Here is a 21432-nt window from a genome sequence, read left to right as displayed (position 1 = left end):
GAGAAGCCAGTCGTCTAGGTACGGAAAGACCTGCACCCCCTGAAGCCTCAGGTGGGCCGCAACCACTGCTAACACTTTGGTGAACACTCTGGGGGGCTTTGGTGAGACCAAAGGGAAGGACCCTGAACTGGTAGTGACTGGCTCCCAGCCGGAAGCGAAGAAACCTCCTGGATCGTCTGTCCATCCGAATGTGGTAGTACGTGTCCTTGAGGTATATAGAGCACATTCAGTGATTCTCCCCTAGAAGGGGGAGGATGGACTGCAAAGTGACCATCCGGAGCTTCTCTTTGGGAACTGACAGGTTCAACAGGGACAGGTCTAGAATGGGTCTTGGCTCCCCCGTCCTTTTTGGCACTAAAAAGAACCTGGAGTAGAACCCTGATCCGATCTGGTCTGGGGGGACGGGCTGGATGGCTCTTTTTCTCAGCAGATGGCCAATTTCCGCTGAAGCAGCCTCCCTTTGATCGGGTGGAACATCGGGGAGGATTTTTAACTTTGGGACATCAAGAAAGGGGATCTTGTAACCTCTGGATATAATCTGGAGTACCCAGCGGTCCGATGTAATGGACTCCGAGAAATGTCCTCAGACTGCCTCCAGAGTGGAGTAGTCGGGCAACCCCTCAGGGTTGTTGCGTGGGCCGTTCAGAGAAAGGTTCCCTGGACCCTAAGTTCCTGGGAGCCCCTCTGCCCCTAGGGTGGCGTCCTCCCTGTCCTCCTCTGCTGCGGAAGGACTGGGTGTCCGGAGCGGGTTGGGAATGCTGCAACTTCCGGAACCACATCTTCTTCTGGCCCTTTTGGTTCCTAGAGTAGGACCTCTAGGGAACAGAGAAGCGGACTCCGATGGCAGACAGCGTCTTCCCGTCCTTCTCGCTCTGAACCAAGGTATCGCGAACCGTCTTGCCAAAAAAGGGCAGAACCGTCAAAGGGGGCATTCGCGAATGATGCATTGAAGGGCTCCGTAAAATCGCAGTGGCGGAGTCAGGCCTGCCGTCTTGTGACTAGGCCCGCTCCCGCAGCTCTAGTGGCTCCCTCGGTAGCGTGGGAAAGTAACCGCATAGAGGTGTTAGTCACAGAACTAAGAGTGGCCATACGGGTGGAGTGCATAAGTTTGTCCTCCTCCGATATGGACTCTGGGTGGATGCAGCGTACTCCATGATAAGATCGCGCTGCATCCTAATGACATGTGCCAAATAGTTGAGCGCCCTCAGTGAGAAGGTCGCTGAACTAAAAATTTGCTTCCCCAAACGGTCCATCATCCGAGACTCCTTGCTCGGGGGATGGACTGAGGGACTCTCCTGGGCGAGTTCCCTCTTAGTGGCTGCTGCCGACAACATGGCATCTGCTGGGGGTCCCTTGCTCCAGTGGGCACGGTCAGCAGGGGGGCTAAGGATCCTGCCGGGCCTCTTAGGGATTGGCTCCACGGTGTCCGGTTCCTTCCACGCCCTGGTAGTAATAAGGTCCACCAGGGAGTCGGCAGGAGGGGACACCCAAGAGGTAGACGGGCCCACTTCAAATGCCTCCAAGAACACTGACTCGTCCGAGGAAGACTTTGGGGCAGACCACCCACCTCTAATCCGTAACATTGCCATGATGTCTCCGAAGGAGACATCCTCAGGGGGTGATCTTGGGGAGCCTTCCCCTTCCTCCAAGTCAGTGTCTTCGGTCAAAGACTCGGGGGAGTCTATGTGCCTCCTCTTACAGGAATGCTTGCGAGGTGCTTCCTCGCGGGGGGGGGGGGGCTGTCCGAGGAGCCCTCACCAGCAATGTCCAGAACCACAGGAACTGCTTGGGGCAGTGAAGCGGGCTGTCCCAGTGGCCGGGTGATGGAAGCCTGGCCCAGAGCAGATGGAGTGCGGGACGGAGCTGAAGCAAGGGCCGGTGGTCCGGATGCCCTCAACAGAGCCCTCTCCACTACATCAAAAGCCGAGGGGGAGCCAGCCTCGACAATAGGATCCGAAAGTCTGCTCCCCCTCTGATCCGATGAGCGGATCGGAGCCGGCGCCGAGCCCCTCTGATCTGAGGGACCAGTATGCTCTGACAAGGACGGCGCCGAAGGCACACTGAGTCCCTCGGATCCGAAGCTCTGGCCAAGGCTCCGAGAGGTCGGATCCGACAGACTCGAGAGTAGGGTCGGATCCGAAGTACCCAGTACTGTCGGCGCCGACCCACCCACTGCTCCGAAGCTGCCCGGCTCCGGGCGCTCCGAACCCGGGTAGCGGGTCGGAGAAGGAGCAATGGGCTTAAAAAAGGGGGTCGAGCTCCCAGAGGGGAGGCAGGAGCACTCCCATCTGCATCTGGGCCTGGATGAACCTTCGCATCATCCGATCCAGATCAGCATCGGAGAGGCTGTAAGTAGGCCTTGAGTGCCGCCTCGATAGCCTCGAAGGAGGTCGAGTCTCCTCAGGCTCCGGTGAAAAGCATGGGGACCGGAGCTGAGGAGGGGGAGAGCCAGCAGCCAGAGAGGCCGGAGGAGAAGCCCGCTTAGCCGGCGGAGCCGAAATGGAGGTCTCAGCCCGCCGCTTGTGGTGCTTCTCTCTCCGGTTCTTTTTTCTGGCTTCCCTCTCCTCTGACCCTTTGGCGGGAGTTTGAATCCCGGGTGGAGGAGGGGGAGCAGGCAAGGCAGGGTCTGCCGAAGCAGTGACCACCAAGGGGGCGGGGGCCGAAGCCGAGTCTGGGGGCAAGAGTCCCGCCAAGACCAGCTTCGACCTTCGCTCCTTCAATGCCCTGGGGTGGAACCCTGCACAGATTGAACACCCTGAAGTGAGGTGTTCAACCCCAAGGCATCGAACGCACCGAGTGTGGCTATCAGCAGGGGAAAGCTTTTGGCCACACTCGGAGCACTTAGAAAAGACAGCCTTTGGGGCCTCAGACATCACTATTTTTTTTTTTTTTTTTTTTTTAAAATAGTAACAATAAAATAAACACACACACAAGGCCCCCCAAAAAAACCACACACACACACACACCAACTACGAACCAGCGAGGGGAGGGCAAAAACTATATTAAATTAACCCAAAAAAGATATAAATAAAAGGGAAACCTATAACTTTCACACAACTTAAAAGTTTTAAAACCCCTTTAACAAGAATACTAAGACTTAGCTTTTGGAGCTATGACAACCCAGCCTTCACCATGCGCGGCAAACTAGATCTGAGGTCATGTAGGGAGAGCAGGGCATTATGGGTGAGGGGAGGAGCTAGGAGCTCGGATCCATAGCTGGATAAACCATGCCGGTTCGGATCCGATATCGGATCCATACCCACAGGTTGCTGACAAATGAATTCTCCTACTTCAGATCTATTTTTATAATGCTAGTAATGATTAGAAACGTGCCTTAATAGAGTTGCAGAATGATGAGACGTTTATTATTAAGCCCGCTGACAAAGGCGGTGCTATTATTTTGAGGGATTATGCATTCTGTCATTCTAATATGATTTAAATGTTAAGTGATGTTAATGTTTACCATGTTATTGATCAGGATTGTGCTAAATCTGTACATGATAGAGTGCATTCTACTATATATGACTGTTTGCTTAGTAGGGTTGTTACAAAGAAATTGAGTGATTATTTCATTGTTGAGTTTCCTGTTTTACCTGTATTTCAAGCATTGCCTAAGGTACACAAGGACCCCTTTTCGTCCCATTGTCTCTGGTAAGGGATGGCTTACTGAGCCTTTTTCTATATACATAGATAAAACATTAAGACCGCTGCTGGATGAAGAACCACAAGTCCTTAGAGACAGTAAACAGTTTTTACAGCAGTTGTATATCGATGTTGGAAACATGGATTTTGATGGTTCATGTTTTATGGTGTGTCTTGATGTTTCATTTTTATTTACTAGTATACCTAATGAATTGGGGGTAGATATGGTGAGAGAATTTATGATCTGAAGTAGGTACTTCATTTGTCAGCAACCTTTGGGTCTTGGATCCGATCTCGGACAGACTCAGCCGCACCATCCTTTCCCCTTATGAGTGGTCTCTCAATCCCCAGGTAGCGAAGTGGATTTTTGCCGTGTGGGGGCAACCATGTTGCGATCTCTTCGCCTCTCCCTCGAATACGAAATGCAACAGCTACTTCGCTCTAATTCCCCCCATCGGGGAATCACAGAGAGACGCTCTGGTGCATGCTTGGCCCCCCGGTCTACTTTGTCTACCTTCTTCTGCCCCTGATGCTGAAACTCATACAGAAAGCCAGTCGGTTGAGGAGCAGGATGATCCTCATTGCCCCATTCTGGCCTCGTCAAACGTGGTTCCCTTACCTGTAGTCTCATCTGGTGAATCCGCCTTGGATTCTAGATCCCCTCCCGGATCTAATATCTCATCCGCTAAACCTCCCGATCCCGAATCTGGACAACCTGAGATTGACAGCTTGGCTGCTCCATTTCCACTCCTAGTCAGGACTCCCGGAATCTCTTCACCAGTTAAAGCCATTCTCGTGGCAGCACATAAACCTTCCACTACGAAAGTCTATCATAGTAAGTGGAAACGCTTCTCCATCTGGGCGGAGAATAATAATTTATATCCCTTCACAACCCTGTTACCGTCTGTGTTGGAGTTCCTTACAGGTCTGTTCCATCAGGGGGCTAGCTGCTCTACGGTCAAGGTTCAACTAGCAGCTATTTGTTATTACCATGTGGGGCATGAATCGGGCCCCTTGATTACAGCGAAATTGTGCAAGACCTTTCTCGGGTACTTTCTTGCTCAGACCTCCTGTCAGGGAAATTGTACCCCCTTGGGATTTGGCTCTAGTTTTACAGGCCTTGACAGCTCCCCCCTTTGAACCGGCTGCTTCGGTCGATCTTAAGTACCTCTCTTGTAAAACGGCGTTCCTAGTTGCTGTTACTTTGGCGAAAAGAGTTTCCGAGCTTCAGGCCCTTTGTGTGAAACGCCCATACTTGGCCTTTCATCAGTATAGAGTGTACCTCAGGACCAATCCTTCTTTTCTTCCCAAGGCGGCTTCAGAAGCTAATATCAATCAGTCCATTAACCTACCAGTTTTCTTCCCCAAGTATCAGAACAAGGGAGGATACAAACTCCATTCCTTAGATGTGCATAGACAACTGCGCTTCTACATTCACAGGACTGCTGGTCATAGGCAATCCGACCAGTTGTTCATTTCTTTTTCCAGATTTAACCTAGGTAAGTCTGTCTCTAAGATCACTTTATAAGAAGACATTTGCATTTTTGCTTATTATGGTGCTAGTATAGTTTAACATATTGTCTGATAATATTTCATGTATTGTTTTTTCCAGGTGTCAGAAATACCCCTATATCCCGGTGGAAAGGGAAACTATATTGCTGCACTTCGTACATATTGCCAGAAGCATGCGTTGCCTATTGATTTTGAACTTGTTTCAACAAGTGGACCATCTCACAGACCCATGTAAGTTCAAGTGTTTGAGAGGAAGCATGGTTACTCTAAGCTTTCATTTACCAGTGTAGTAGTTCTCCATATCATTGCAGTAGAACTATTTGCAGCATTTCGAGAATGTTGTAATAACTTCAGAGAAAAGTAAGTTCGTAATTTGTGTCACTGGTGTGTAGCTGAAGTCCTCATTTCTGTAAATTTGCTACAGTCCAACATCAAGTCTGTCGACCTGACTTGTAGTGCTGTAGGCATTTCCATATTGGAGCTGGTATCCTGCCCACATTGTGAATATTAGCCCACACCATTCTGAGTTCATTTTTTGCCTCAGTCAGTAGTCAGTCAGTCTTTTCCAAATGGTAGAGATTCTCTATGCAGTATGGGAAGCCACATTCTTATTTTAAGTCTTGTTTGTTTTGTATTGATATTGTATTTTTTGATATGACTCCACATTTAGTTGAGATTTTTGAGGTCCATGATTTCCCTGGCAAAACTTATCAACAGTTGTGCATGCAGAAGACCTATTTTTTTCTGAAACTTTACTATTTGCATTGCCTTTTTGTCTAGGGGAACATCATCAAGATCCTTTTCATCCTTTATGGTTAGGATTCTGGGACCTCTGGCTGAGTGACTGATCTGAGAGGTCCAGCCTCGAGCCCCTTTAAATTTTTCCTCTTCCATCGTGTTCCAGGATGTGAAGCTTCCTCATATTTTGTTTGCTGCCTCAGTGTTCAGGCATTATAGCAGTCTGACCCTATAAAAGCTAAGTGCTCCACTTTTTATTTTTGGTCAGGATTAATAGCGTTTTACTTCATTTGACAGCCCTTTGCATTTCTTTGATTGCTGTCCTCCGGTCCTTCACTTTAAGCTCCTTCCTCATCATTTTACCAGTTTTTCTTCTCTTGCTGTGTGGGCATTAAGCCTACCGGCTCTCTCTCTCTCTCTATATATATATATATATATATATATATATATATATATATATATATATATATATATCGATATATATATATAGATATATATATATATATATATCGATATATATATATAGATATATCTATATCTCGATATATCTATATATATATATATATATATATATATATATATATATCGATAGCCGACACATTCAGTAGAATTCATCGGATGCCACTTGAACATCAAGTCCTCTGCCTTATGTCTCCTTCCTGGAAGAGTCCAGTCTTTAAGACTTGTAGTTCAGAAGGTGATTCATTTCTCATCACCTCTGTTAGTTCTTGCTATAAAGGGGCTGCTCAGAGTGCAGTGGTCTCAACTAGTAGAGTTGCTGTTATCTATCCAAATTGTAGTCTTTTCCAGTGTCCACTTTATTGTTAGTGGTTCCCCACTCCGTCAATAGTGACAATGAATGCATCCTACTTGGTGTGAGGGGCATATTATCAGGAGAGTAGTCCAAGGCACTTAGTCAAAACAGTAGACCAGTCTTCACATCTGTGTCCTGGAGCTGAGGATGGTCCTTCTAGTGTTGCAGGAACTGCAGGATCTGTTGCTTCCATGGGTGATATCCTTCCAGAAGGACAATGTGAGAGTAGTTTGGTAAGTCAACAAACAGGAAGGAACCAGCTCATACGCCATAGGGTAGATATCTATGAAAGTATCAAGCAGACAGACTGAGATCCATTCTGGTCGTTCAGTCTGTAAATAGTACTTCAGATCATTCAACACTGGGGCTACCCTTGCTGTGTCTTTTTTTTTTTTTTTTTGTCTCATGTCAACATCAAGTATCCTGCCCACATTGTGAATATTAGCCCACACCATTCTGAGTTCATTTTTTGCCTCAGTCAGTAGTCAGTCAGTCTTTTCCAAATGGTAGAGATTCTCTATGCAGTATGGGAAGCCACATTCTTATTTTAAGTCTTGTTTGTTTTGTATTGATATTGTATTTTTTGATATGACTCCACATTTAGTTGAGATTTTTGAGGTCCATGATTTCCCTGGCAAAACTTATCAACAGTTGTGCATGCAGAAGACCTATTTTTTTCTGAAACTTTACTATTTGCATTGCCTTTTTGTCTAGGGGAACATCATCAAGATCCTTTTCATCCTTTATGGTTAGGATTCTGGGACCTCTGGCTGAGTGACTGATCTGAGAGGTCCAGCCTCGAGCCCCTTTAAATTTTTCCTCTTCCATCGTGTTCCAGGATGTGAAGCTTCCTCATATTTTGTTTGCTGCCTCAGTGTTCAGGCATTATAGCAGTCTGACCCTATAAAAGCTAAGTGCTCCACTTTTTATTTTTGGTCAGGATTAATAGCGTTTTACTTCATTTGACAGCCCTTTGCATTTCTTTGATTGCTGTCCTCCGGTCCTTCACTTTAAGCTCCTTCCTCATCATTTTACCAGTTTTTCTTCTCTTGCTGTGTGGGCATTAAGCCTACCGGCTCTCTCTCTCTCTATATATATATATATATATATATATATATATATATATAATCGATATATCGATATATATATATATATATATATATATATATATATAGATATATATATATAGATATATCTATATCTCGATATATCTATATATATATATATATATATATATATATATATATCGATAGCCGACACATTCAGTAGAATTCATCGGATGCCACTTGAACATCAAGTCCTCTGCCTTATGTCTCCTTCCTGGAAGAGTCCAGTCTTTAAGACTTGTAGTTCAGAAGGTGATTCATTTCTCATCACCTCTGTTAGTTCTTGCTATAAAGGGGCTGCTCAGAGTGCAGTGGTCTCAACTAGTAGAGTTGCTGTTATCTATCCAAATTGTAGTCTTTACCAGTGTCCACTTTATTGTTAGTGGTTCCCCACTCCGTCATCAATAGTGACAATGAATGCATCCTACTTGGTGTGAGGGGCATATTATCAGGAGAGTAGTCCAAGGCACTTAGTCAAAACAGTAGACCAGTCTTCACATCTGTGTCCTGGAGCTGAGGATGGTCCTTCTAGTGTTGCAGGAACTGCAGGATCTGTTGCTTCCATGGGTGATATCCTTCCAGAAGGACAATGTGAGAGTAGTTTGGTAAGTCAACAAACAGGAAGGAACCAGCTCATACGCCATAGGGTAGATATCTATGAAAGTATCAAGCAGACAGACTGAGATCCATTCTGGTCGTTCAGTCTGTAAATAGTACTTCAGATCATTCAACACTGGGGCTACCCTTGCTGTGTCTTTTTTTTTTTTTTTTTTGTCTCATGTCAACATCAAGTGCAATAGTTACCGTCTGGGGAATCAGGGCCAGGTAAGTTCACAAGGGACTCTCCTATTGGGCAGTGGCCAGCTGGATGACTTTTTGCTTTCCCTTCTGTTCCCTTTATGGCCAGGTTCATGTACACTGTGATCAGTTACAAAGCAAGGGTAATCATCATTGCCCCATACTGGTTCCGACAAGTCTGGATCCCTGTCCTGGGCCTCATATGGGGGAGCCTCAATGGTGATGGGATCTCATAAAGGATCTCTTTTTCACACCCACCAGGTCACTTTTAAGATTGAATTAATTTCAGACTAACCCCATGGTGTCTCCAGTTGCAGTAAGTTGTCTCAGGGTGGTTCACATTCTTTCCACCTTCCAGAAGGAATCCACCCATAAAGTCTGGAGAAGTAAGTGGAGATGTTTTGTGACATGGTAAATTGCTCGAGAGATAAACACTTTCAGTTTATCTGACCCCTAGGTTGTTCTCTTCTTTTTGGAACTCTTTTCCCTTCATTTTAGTTTTTAGTTGTTAAGGTTCAACTAGCTTTCATTTCTGTTTTTGGCCACATCTTTGACTCCCACTCTTTGGTGTCCCATAGATATTTTAAAGCCTTTCTCAAGGATACATTCCTACTGTACCCCCTAGTAAGAGAAACAGTCCCTCAGTGGAACCTCCGTTTCATATTAGAGGCTTTAACAAAGTCCCGTCTGAGCCAGTGTCAACCACTTCAATTTCTTATCTTGGAAGGTCTTGTTCCTTGTGGCTATAAGCTCAACCAGGAGGATGTCCTAATTACATACACTATCATCTCTTTCTTATTTGTTTTTTCACAAAGATGGTCTCATTGTGAACTAGTCCTTCCTTTCTTCCAAAGGTTACATCTGAATAATACTTGAATCAACCCATCCATTTGCCATTGTTCTTTTCCAGTCACTCCATGTATGGGAGAAAATTTCCTTCACACTCTGGATATGCACTGGCAGATGTCCTTCTTTTCCCATGTTGCAGTATTCTAGGTGTGGGATTTCCTGCTCTCAGGTGACTCCTATGTCGACTTCTATACAAAAGCTTCACCCTGGCTGCTGTAGTGTGCGTGGGATGTCACACACAGGGCCATAAACAAAGGGGCCTTAATTGTGAAGTCTGCACGTACAATCCTCAGAACCTTTCAGCCACAGACGACATTCACATTGTACGATCACTTCTTCACAGACATTGCATCTTAAAGATAAGTAGCCCGTTTGGTTTCAAATTTTCTTATTTTTGACTATTGTTTTAGCTAACACTTGGTTGTTGTAGCCTGGCAGTTGTGCTTCTATCTTAACAGAACCAAGGGATTCAGAAAGGATGCTCAGATTTGTTTTCTTTGGAAACTTTGGAGCCTAGTCTATTAGGAGCAAAGTTACCTAGTCTAAGATGGATTTCTAAAGTATAATATTTGTTTATGCTACTGTCAGTCATCCCCTACTTGCTAGACAAAACACCCATTCTTAGCCCTTTACTACTTGCCTAAAAAGAAAAGAATTATGTTTAACTTACTCCCTCTAACAGAGCTCTGAATGTTTGCTCTGTAACTTCTAATGGGCAGATCCTAATCTTTTTGGTAGAATCAAATTATGCCCTCCCAATTTCAAATGAATGTTCATATTTCTGGCATCATAGAGGTTGAGTTCTTCCCAACACCTTTATTAAAAATCACTTAAGACATCGGCAATCATACATAACATACATTATTAGAAAAAAACATTTTAACACTTATTTTCATTTACGAACATTATACATTATGTGTATGTTTTCTTTCTTTATACAACATAAATTGCTCAAATCCTATGTTCCCTTAATCCTCACTCTTTGTCCAGAACATTATTTGGCATGTGTTGTTCCAACACATTTCATTTATTTCTATGCAAGTTGCTCCTTCCCTTTTCCAAAGATTCTTCCGAGACCTCCCCAGATTATCCCACTGGAGAGCTCCCTCAGAAGAGGTTATGTAAGAGGAAACATGCAGACTCCCCTGAGTCTGTCACATCAAACACTGATTTAGAGGAATCGGAAGGGTCCCCTAGATCTCCCTTTGAGGATGTGTCCTTCTCTGACATCATACAAATCCTTGGAAGATCTCTAAACCTACTGAGGATGAATCAGTATATCTTGAGGCCTTTGGCTCCCGACCTTCCACCTCTTGGGTGACGCCACCTTATGACCAATTTTGGGGGTCATTTCGTGGAAAACATGGACCTCTCCAGATTCAGTGGAAGCCGTCCTGAGGAGGCCAGACAAATTTGTGACTGCACCTGACGACAAGTCTTGCCTTAGCAAGGGAGTTCCAGTTGATGCTATGGTGGTAGCAGTGGCCACCAAGAAGGAATTATCTGAGATGTCTTCTAATATCCATCCTCCTAACAAGGAATCCAGGATGACGGATAGGTACGGGAAGCATACTTTTTCTTCAGCGGCATTTACACTATGATCGCTGAATTACCTGACTCATTTCACTCGTCTTCAGAGGGATCTCCTGAAAGAGTTAGGAGGTACCCTCCAGGGTTCATTAGCTCCGGGTTCCATGGACAATGTTTCCACGCAGCTTTTCCACCCTTACTTCCATAGCTAACTTCTCCATGAGGCTGATCTCATATGCAGCAGATGGAGCGAGCAGGGCATCCGCAGCAGGAATAACCCTCAGGAGACATTTGTGGATGCATCTTTGTAATTTTACGGAATCCTTCAAGTCTTCCTTCACTAACATTCCCTTTGATGGTTCATCTTTTTGGACCCCAAGTGAAAGAGACTTTGACTAGGTGCGAGCGGGAAAGAAAAATCTTATCTGCCGTTGTCCTTTTCTCTCTCCTGTCCAGATCCTTTCCCAAGGGTAATACAGGAGGGAAAATGTGGTTCCGCAAATCCCAAAAAGGATTTCCTCATGCACAATGTCACCCCTCCCCAGGGGCAGAGGAGGAGGATATAATGGAAGACACCTCCCTTGCGGCAGAGGAGATCCACAACATCAGGGAGACGGAGAAGCTTTCTCTGATCGTCCCTTCCATCGACCCTGAGGGGTTGCTTGACTGTCCATCTCTGGAGGCAGTCGGGGGTTGTATATCGCTGTGCCCAAGCGCCTGGCTAACTATCACTCAAGATCGTTGGGTGCACACAGTAATATCCAGAGGTTACCTGATTCCCTTTATTTCCGAACCCCCAACAAACCGGTCTCTTCCAGACATACCACCCATCCAACTAGACCGTGCAACATCGGAGGTAATCTCGTTGCTACAAAAAAATAGTCATCCAAGAAGTCCCCGCAGAGCAAGTAGGATCCAGAACTTACTCTCTAGTTCTAAAAAAGACAGGGGACTAGAGATCAATTCTAGATCTCAGCAGGCTCAACAAGCATGTAAGAAAATCAAAGTTCCGAATGGTCACTCTGCAGTCGATATTTCCCTTTATCGGGAAAGACAATTGGATGTGCTCAATCGATCTCCAGGATGTGTAGTACCACACCAAAATGGACAGGTGCTTCAGGAGACACTTACACTTCTAGCTGGGAGCCAGCCATTTTCAGTTCAGAACACTGCCCTCTGACCTCACGACAGCCCCCAGAGTGTTTACCAAATGCATGACAGTGTTAATGGCTCACCTGAGACGTCAAGGATTCCAGGTGTTTCGTACCTAGACGACTGGCTCCTCACTGCAACCACCAAGCATCAACTTATAAGGACTAGGGATGAGACTCTGTCCTTGTGCGCCAGCCTAGGCCTCACTGTCAACTTGCAAAAGTCAGTCTCATCTCCCTCGCAGCATATTCTATATCTAGGCTCAGAAATAGACACAACCACCATGTCAGTAAAACTAACACAGCAAAGAGTGGAATCTCTATGCAGTCAGATCAGATCCTTATTAAACAGAGAGTCCAGGCCAAAGTAGTTCTTCAAGTCCTAGGGACTATGGCTTCCGCTATCTTTAGTTCCTCTTGCTCGTCTCCATATGAGGATTCTCCAATGGATGCTGTTTGCACAATGGTCGATGCAAGACCTTCCATTATCTCACCAGATATTAATGCAAAAGGGCTCTGACATGGTGGTTACACACGAAAAAACTTTTCATAGGTCATCCACTTATTCCTCCTCAAGAGAAAGCAGTTTTGACCACGGACGCTTCCCAGGTAGGGTGGGGGGGACATTATCTGGGAAAGGCAGTCCAACGTACTTGGCAAAACCACGAGAACCACTTACACATCAGTGTTCTGGAGATGAGAGCAGTGCTATATGTGTTGCAAGCACTTCACGGCTCCCTTCCCACTGGAACGATTGCGATTCAGTCAGTCATGTCTGTTGTGTGATACATAAACAAACAAGGGGGAACCAAGTCTTACCCACTTTGCAGAGAGGCCTTAAGAGTTTGGAAGTGGGAGGTGGATACTCAGCACTTCCTGATAGCAATGCATATCCCGGGGAAATCCAACGTAATAGCGGACAAACTCAGCCGAGCAATTCTGATGTCTCACGAGTAGTCCCTGAATCCTATGGTTGCGAAAGAGATCTTTCACAAATGAGACCAGCCTTGCTGCGATCTATTTGCCACTCACCTGAACATCAAATGCAGCAGCTACTTTGCCCTCATTCCCCATCCAGGGATGTCACCCAGGGATGCTCTAGTTCATGACTGGCCCCTGGGACTTCTCTATGCCTTTACTTCCTTTCCACTCATCCCCAAAGTTAATACAGAAAGCAAGACAGTTGAGGAGTTCCTTGATCCTCATTTCTCATTACTGGCCTCGACAAGTTTGGTTTCCTTTCGTGTGGCCCTACCTTTTGGAGGAACCATGGATTCTGGATCCATCTCCAGATCTCCCGATTCATCAATCGGGACAGTTCTACCTCTCCATCCACACCCTCAAATTCACAGCATGGCTGCTCCAGTTCCACGTATAGCCAGGTGCATTCCTTTATCCCCAATAGTCAAACATCCTAATTTCATCCCATAAACCTTCCACTCAGAAACTATATTCTAGCAAATGGAAAAGGTTTTCCCTTTGGGCTACGAACCGTGGCTTAGATCCATATACAGCTCCTTTAGAATCCATTTTATCCTTCCTAACAACAATTTTTCATGAAGGAGCGGCAGCCGCTTTAGTTAAAAGTTCATTTAGTTGCCATTTCCAATTTCCATTTTGGTTTCCTGGGAAATCCAATCATGCAACACTCCCTCTGTAAAACCTTCTTAAAAGGAGTTGTTCTTCTTAAGCCCCCAATAAAACAACCTTTAGAACCCAGGGACTTAAATTTAGTACTCTCATCTTTGACGTCTGCACCCTTTGAACCATCCTCATCGTCAGACTTAAAATTGTTATCATGGGAAACCCTGTTCTTGGTAGCTATAACATTGGCTAGGAGAGTCTTGGAACTTCAAGCCCCAACTATTCAGTCTCCTTGCATTATCTTTCACAGGGATAGAGTCTCTCTTCGGACAACCCCTTCCTTTCTCCCTAAGGTATGCTCAGAACACAACCTGAATACTACCATTGAGCTACCACTCCAATAAATCAGAGTGTAGACTTCACCAGCTAGATGTCCACAGGATACTCAGATTCTATGTACACAGGACCAAAGAATTTAGGAAATCTGATCAAATTTTTGTTTTCTTTTCTGACAAAAGGAAAGGCTTACCTGTTTCAAAAATTACTCTTTCAAAATGCATATCCTTAGCTTATCAACAAGCTGGTAGACAATTACCGTTAAAAGCTAAAGGTCACTCTACTAGGGCTGTAGCTACTTCATGCACCTTTAGATCTAGGCTCCCAACTGATACTGTTTGTGCAGCAGCTACTTGGGCAAGACCTTGTACGTTTGTCACTCATTACAGATTGGATTTGGCCTCCAGAGACGGGTCATCCTTTTGGTCCACTGTGCTGAAGAGTCTCTTTGCTTGAGCCACCCGGGATAAAGGTGCTAGGGATGCTGTCCCAAGAATTACGACGTGAGAGGACTACATAACATAAAGAAGTTATGTACTTACCATAATGTTCCATGTTTGTAGTCCATCTCGCCTATATTATTATTATACGTGACCATTTTTGTCTCATCTCCTCCTGTTGTAACAATTAGTTATTGAGCCTTATAGGTTCATAGAATGTTACTAGGCTAACGGCTCAAGAGCCCTTAAAAGGCTAGCTAGTTTTACCCAATTTGTCATTGGCGGAAAGATAACAAGGGTCAGCAAGTGGTGTTTTGACAATGTTTACAGGCTGCCTGTCTGTAAGGGACATGGGTGCCAACCCAGGAGGGAATTTGCGATTTCCCACCCATTGGTCCAGATTGAGCTTGAAGATAGTCTGGGAAGGGTCCTGCTTCACATGAATAGGAAGCCTATTCCAGAGGAGAGGCAGTCTCTGGGACACATCTGTCTCTGCAGCATGATCTATTAATGTCAGCGGTAAGGTTTTGAGCTTTGGAGCGGGTAACCCTCATGCAGTTAGTTTTGCAAATGTGCATCATTTCTGTTAGGGCTGGGCCAGAGATTGCCTTGTAGGTTAGGCACAGTTCACACTTCAGTATTCAGTAGGAAACAGAAAACAGTGATGGGGCTTTTATTTTGTCCTCACATGAGATGTTTGTTATACCCTGTAATTTTTTTTTGTGTGTGCATATGAGAAACCTCTGAGCATGCTCCAGCTGTTGCAGGTACCTGGCAAGGTACATGCAAAGGGTACATTTTCTCGATTATTGTTCTGATGAGGGCCAAGTGCATTGGTACTATGACATCCTTAGATCTGGATGGTATGCCCTTACTTTATAATCTGAGCCACACAGAAAGATTTCCTCACCACTGTAAATGCATGGTATTTAAAGCTCTGATTACTGTTTGAGTACCCAGATCTTAGGTGGGTGCTGTAATTTGCAGCTCAGAGCTACACAGATGAGGCTGTTATACATATCACAAGCAGAAAACTATAATTCAAAGTGGAAAGGGATGATGAAATGGGGGAGGCTCAAGAAACAGAGAGGCTGGGATTCTGGATGCAGGTCTTTAAGGAGAATAAAAGTAATCGTACTGCATATTGTGTCTGTAAAGTAGCAGAAAGTAGCAGAAAGTAACCTAAGAACTAAGCCAATGCAATCAAGCTGGAGGGACAGGTTCATAACCCAGAGACTGTCCATGCAATGTAATAGACTTCCCATGCATGTCAAACAGAGCACCTCACTGGCCCTCTTCAAGAGAAATCTTGATGAGTGGATGGGAATAAAAAAAATTCACCCTGGGGATCACTCCAGTGGCTCTACTCGACAAAGGCACTGGGAACTAAGGTCGGGCGGCATGATGCCAGGGCAATCCTGTGAGCTAGGCTTGTAAATGGTCCAGGGCTATTAGCCTAGTACACACCTATGAACACGAGAATGGTGAAAAGGAGATTTTTTGCCAATAGGGATGACTGCAGTTAGAGATGTAGACCGTAGACAAGAGGGGTCTGGAATTTGAGAAAACTGGTAAAGGAATCAAGGTATTGGGAGCAAATGACTAGAGAGGGAAAGATGATAGAATGGAAGGATCCCCAAGAATTTATTTGGATTAGAGGTTGCCTTCTCTTTCAAGGATTGCTAGAGTATAGGAAAAGAGAGAGAAATATTGGGGGGGGGGGGTCTTAAATGAAAGACCAGCACTGGTAGAGTTTTTAGTAGAATCTAGAAGAGAGGCTGCCATTAGAAAACGGATAATTAGAGCATATAAAATAGTGCATGATAGCTGTAAGAATAAATCCGAGGAGGTTAGAAAGGATTGGGAAGAGAGATTGGACAAGCAATTCACAAAGAAACAATGGGTGGATATATGTACGTCTGCCAAATATGAAAACACAATCTAGAAGATTTATGATTTTTGCTTGGAAATGTTTACATAGATATTTTTATACCACAAGTAGATTACATAGAATTTTTCCTCAGGTAGACTTCAAATGTTGGAGGTGTGATGGAGAAGAAAGAGGTAATTGGGAACATATTTTCTGAGAGTATGTTGAGTTGGTGGACTTTGATTCCCTGTGGGATACACTGTCAGATGCTGGGTGGACTGATTGTTGTGACGAGGAAGATGATTTTTCTGAACTATGATACAGAAACTGAATTTGCTTAGACATGGTTAAGACCATGCTGTGTCTAATTATGGTGGCTGCCAAAAAAGCAATTACTAGAAAATGGAAATCAAAATCTAAACCAGCTGTACTAGAAGTAGTGAGTTATAGTAAAAGAGAGAGAATAACTGAAAAGGCTAGGAGCAAACTACATAGGGAAATGGGAATTGTGGGAGCAATACATACAGAGGAGGAATAAGGTTTAAAAGAAGACAGGACTTAAATGGAGCTATGTAATATTTGACTGAAAATGATGGGGTAGATTATAAGTGATGTGTAATAATTGTAACTGGGAGTATGTCAGTATGGTTTGTGATGAAAAATGTTTGCAACTAGGATTGTGTCAATGTGGTTTGTTTTCATTTATATAAATGTATGATTGCCTGTGTCTTAAGTGATGGTTTAATTAAGCAGTAACCCATGGTTGGGAGTGGGCAGTGCTGGATTTTCCCACCGTTGGTGTGGTTTGGTCACGAGGGCAAACCCCCAGCCGTGGGTAAATCTAGCATTGCCCACATCCAGCCTTGGGTTATTGCTATTGTACAATGACATTATTTAAGAAAAAAAAAACTTTTCTTAAATGTTTTTGTATAATATGTCCGTGCTGCTCGTCGTGTCTTGTTGGTATACCAGGTCTTTTTTTGATGTACTGTGCATGCGTATGGGACTTGTGTTCCCACGCTTACGCAGTACATCAGCACTGTGAACAACAGAGAAAGGAAGATCTCCGTTGATTCTTCTTCCGTTTTATAATCAAAAAAAGAAACCGTGAGACTTTTTATTTTCAGGAGAGTCAGGACAGACAAAATAAAAGGATAATTAGGTAAGTTTACGTTTTGTAGAACGTACCTGATTATCCTTTTATTTTTGTCTGTGCCTTCTCCTGAATGTAAAATATCTTCCATTTTCTTTTGTATTAAATAAAAGTAAAAAAAAAAAAAAATTAGATATAGTAATGTGGAAAAAGTTTGGGCGACTGGACCTTTTTCCGTTGGTATATTCTCAGATTTACATTGGGCACGCTGGTTGGGCGGGCCAATCAGCGTGCTCGTTTTTGAGTAATAATGGCCAGTCATTGTAGGGCAGGAATTGAATAATTTATGTAATATTGCTTAGGTTATATGATGTATAGCAATATATGTGAAGTGTATTGTTTATAAACGTGAACTTAATATAGTTTACTTTTATATAAATTTAAGTGCCTGTATCACAAGTGATAGTTCAATGAAGGTGTTGAAAAAATGTTGTAATTTGCAGGGGTATTTCAATTCCCAAAGGGTATTATTATGCACGTCACATTTTGTTTGAGGCCATGGCTCTGATACCATTCATTAGTCTGCGTCATACTGCAAGTTGGGAGTCAGTGATTGCCCCCAACTTGCAGTCATTAGCTAATTTGATCAGCCAAATGCCACCTACATTTACTTGACGTCCGAGAAGTATATTCTAAACATAAGGAGGCGCAGCACTGAGCCCTGTGGTACTCCACTGGTGACTGGCCTCTTGCTGGATGTGGACTCCCCACTCTGACAACAAGCATCCTGTGAGCCATTTGGCAATCCATCTGGTGACATAAAGGTTGGGTATTGTGTCAAATGTCTTGGCTAGGTCAAGGTAGGCAGTATCCATGACCTTGGTGACCTTCTCAAAGTCCACCAGACTGAGCAGGCAATTCCATAGCCTTGCATATGAGGGTAGTCAGACTTATCGGTTGGTAGTTTCCCGGGTCAGTTGTCAGTCTCCCCTTTATGCAGAGGGATGACTGTTGTCCTCCACTCTACTGGGACAATGCTTTTCTGGAGACTGTGGTTATATAGAGATTTGAGTGGGCCTGCCTAGGTCATGTTAAAAGCTATTTAATAGGCACCCTGGGATTCCGTCAGGGCCCATTGATGCCATGATGTTCTTCGTGTTTCACTGTTGCAGTCATTACATTTGGGTAATCTGCTGGCAGGTTGCCCTCAGTCGGCCTTATTAACAAAGTCTTGGGTCCTGCGTCAGTTGCAGTCTCTTCTTCCATGACGTTAGGTCATCAGGGGTATAAAACATGCAGCCGACACCATTACATCAGTCTTTCTTGCTGCACGGCACCTGAAGCAGAAGCAGTTCGTAAGTGCTAGTCGGCCGACTCCACTTATTTTCGATTTCGAGTTTCAGATCCGAAGTCTTCAACTAAAAAGCGAAGTAACCAGTTGGGGAAACTTTTTCTTGCTCCTTACCGATGTCAGTATGTTAATAATTGCATTACTTGTGGGAAGCAAATACCTCATAAGGATTTTCATCTGTACTGTATTCCTTGCCTAGGCCCTGACCACAATGTGCCTTGCTGTCTGTTTTGTGCTTTATTTATTCAACGCACTATCAAACGTCGGTACATTTTTGCTTCTAAATATTTTGGTTCACGCTTTAATTATCCAGAAATGTTGTCGCTTAGCAATCCGGCTACCGGAGTACTTAAAAAACGCAAAGAAAAAGACAGAGACAGGCCGTTTAGGTCCAAAACTCCGAAGCCAGTCGCCAGGACTCAGTGAGGTTCTTTCGCAGCCCCTGATACCCGCTACTTCTGATTCGCAGGCCTCTACTGAGACCCATTCGGAGACCGGTATGCCACGAGATGCTTCAGATGTCCTTCAAGGATGCATCTGCAGTCCTAACATATGGGTTGTCCTGCCTCAGGCAGCCCTTCGGTCGGCCGGATTCCAAAGTCTGGGTCTGGCCTCGGCTGATGTCGCACTTCACCCGACGTCATAGCTGCTGTGAATTGGGTATAAAGGCATCAGCCGACGCCATTTTCCTCAGTCTTTCTTGCCGCGCGGTGCCCGAAGCAGAAGCTGTTCGCAAGTGCAGGTCGGTCAGATCCAGAGATTTCTACTACCGAAGACTTCTAAAAAGCTAAGTACCCTGTTGGGGACTCTTTCTTGCCTCAGCCGATGTCAGAAAAAGTAAATAATTGTTTAACTTGTGGGAAACGAATACCTCATAAGGATTTCCACTCTTACTGCTTTCCTTGCTTAGGCCCAGACCACGACGTATCAGCTTGTCTAGCCTGTGCTTCCTTCAACCGACGGACACTTAGACGTTGGTCGGAGTTTGCAGAGGAGTTTTTCGGTCCCGCTTTTGCTTACAAAATGCCGTCAGAGACTCCGACTTCACAATTAGCTAAAAAGCGTAAGGAAAAGGACCGACACTCGCGGTCCGCGGTTTCGGCCGAAACCATGGTTAAGCCAACCGAGTCCTCGGTTCTTCCTTCGGCCGAAAGCATGCCTCCGATAGCCGAGGCCTCACACAGCATGGCTGAATCTGCTACTGAAATTTCCCCTGCTGTAGCAGGCACCCAGGATTTATCAGATACTATTCCTTTAGACATATCTACTCCTGCACGTGGAGCTGCTAGGCCCCCTGCATCTATGTCTATCAAGGCTTTTTCTAGGGCTAAAGCAGCTAAATCTTCTAAGGCCTTGCCTGCTAAAACCCCCTCACACAGGCCTACCTCTAGTTCCCAAATGCTCAGCCTGGCTGAGGATCTCATTTCTTTGATCAGGGGATCCCAACCTCACCCAGACAGGGCCTCTCAACCCCCTCCAGAGAAGCGACCTAGAGCAGAGCCCCCGGATCCTGTATCCACAGACTATTCCTCGGATGATTCAGAAAACTCAGATCCTCCAGAAGGCCCATATTCACCTTATGAGGATTCTGATGCAGAAGACTCCATTCCTTCTGCCTCTCCTCCTGAGGAATTTTCTTTTGGGGAAACCTTACATGCTATGAGAGAGCATTTTCAATGGCAGGGCCAGGATTTCTCAGATTCAAGGAAAAGGCTAAGGACATTTTTACATTTACCACAGCATAGGCCTTTAGCCATTCCTCCAGTACTAACAGTTGTTGATGATGCATTTAATGATGCCTGTACTGCCCCTGACTCTCTTCCCCCCCGGCCCCTGCCAAGCCCGACAGATATTACAGGGTCCCGGACACACACTTTCACTTGTTATAAGGCTCCTTTTGCAGATCCTGAAACCATTTCACAGGGCCCCAAAGCTGTAGCAGCTGCCTCTGTCAAAAACCCCCTCCCCTCTGAAAGAGAATCTAGAGCATTGGAGAGATGGGGTAAAAAAGTTTATACTTCTGCTACTCTTTCGGCTAGGGCCTTAAACTGTCAATTCCACATGATTCAGTATCAGGAATTTTTGTTAGACCAGCTAAATAAAAAAACTGTCCTCTCCTGAACCTATAGACCGTAAGTCCCTTCAGGATTTGGTACATAACACTCAGCAGGTCAGTAATCATTCCTTAAAATGTGGCTATGATGCACTGGAGGCTTCCTTTAGATCAGCTATGACGGGAACAGTGATTAGAAGGTATGCATGGTTAAAAGAGCAATCCTTACCAGACCATGTAAAGTCAAAGCTCCTAGATGCTCCCATGGAGAAACAAAGTTTGTTTGGTTCCCCTGCACAGCAAGTGCTTAAGAAGGTGGAAGAAAAAGCAAAATCTGTCCAAACAGTCAAGGATTTCTTACAGGTCCAGCCTCCGAGGTTTAGTAGAAATTGGCCTTCGAAGAATTGGTCCTTTCCAGACACCTCCAGAGCTCAGAGAGGCAGAAATAGGCGCCCAAGAGGCAGAGGTCAATCCAGAGGTGCCTACAGGGGACGTCAGTGGCAGCCTAACAACCAGAGAAGTTCTGCCACAGATCCGGCTACTACCACTTCCACAGGACAGACAC

At 44.9% G+C, this 21432-nt stretch overlaps 1 protein-coding gene across 1 annotated transcript in view; it reads left to right on the top strand.

The window, feature by feature from the left end:
• Nucleotides 1-21432, top strand: part of LOC122792405 — a 2471936-nt gene that overhangs the window by 64583 nt on the left and 2385921 nt on the right. Inside the window, exon 3 of the mRNA XM_044060193.1 lies at nt 5255-5385. Coding sequence (XP_043916128.1) covers nt 5255-5385 — 131 coding nt within the window. The remainder of the gene's footprint in view (nt 1-5254; nt 5386-21432) is intronic.

Source organism: Protopterus annectens, chromosome 1.part2 (assembly GCF_019279795.1).
Source record: "Protopterus annectens isolate FY-2018-M chromosome 1.part2, PAN1.0, whole genome shotgun sequence".
In the NCBI taxonomy this organism is placed as follows: Eukaryota; Metazoa; Chordata; order Ceratodontiformes; family Protopteridae; genus Protopterus; species Protopterus annectens.
The sequence above is the reverse complement of the archived record's forward strand: the minus strand, read 5'-3'. Positions and strand labels throughout refer to the sequence as shown.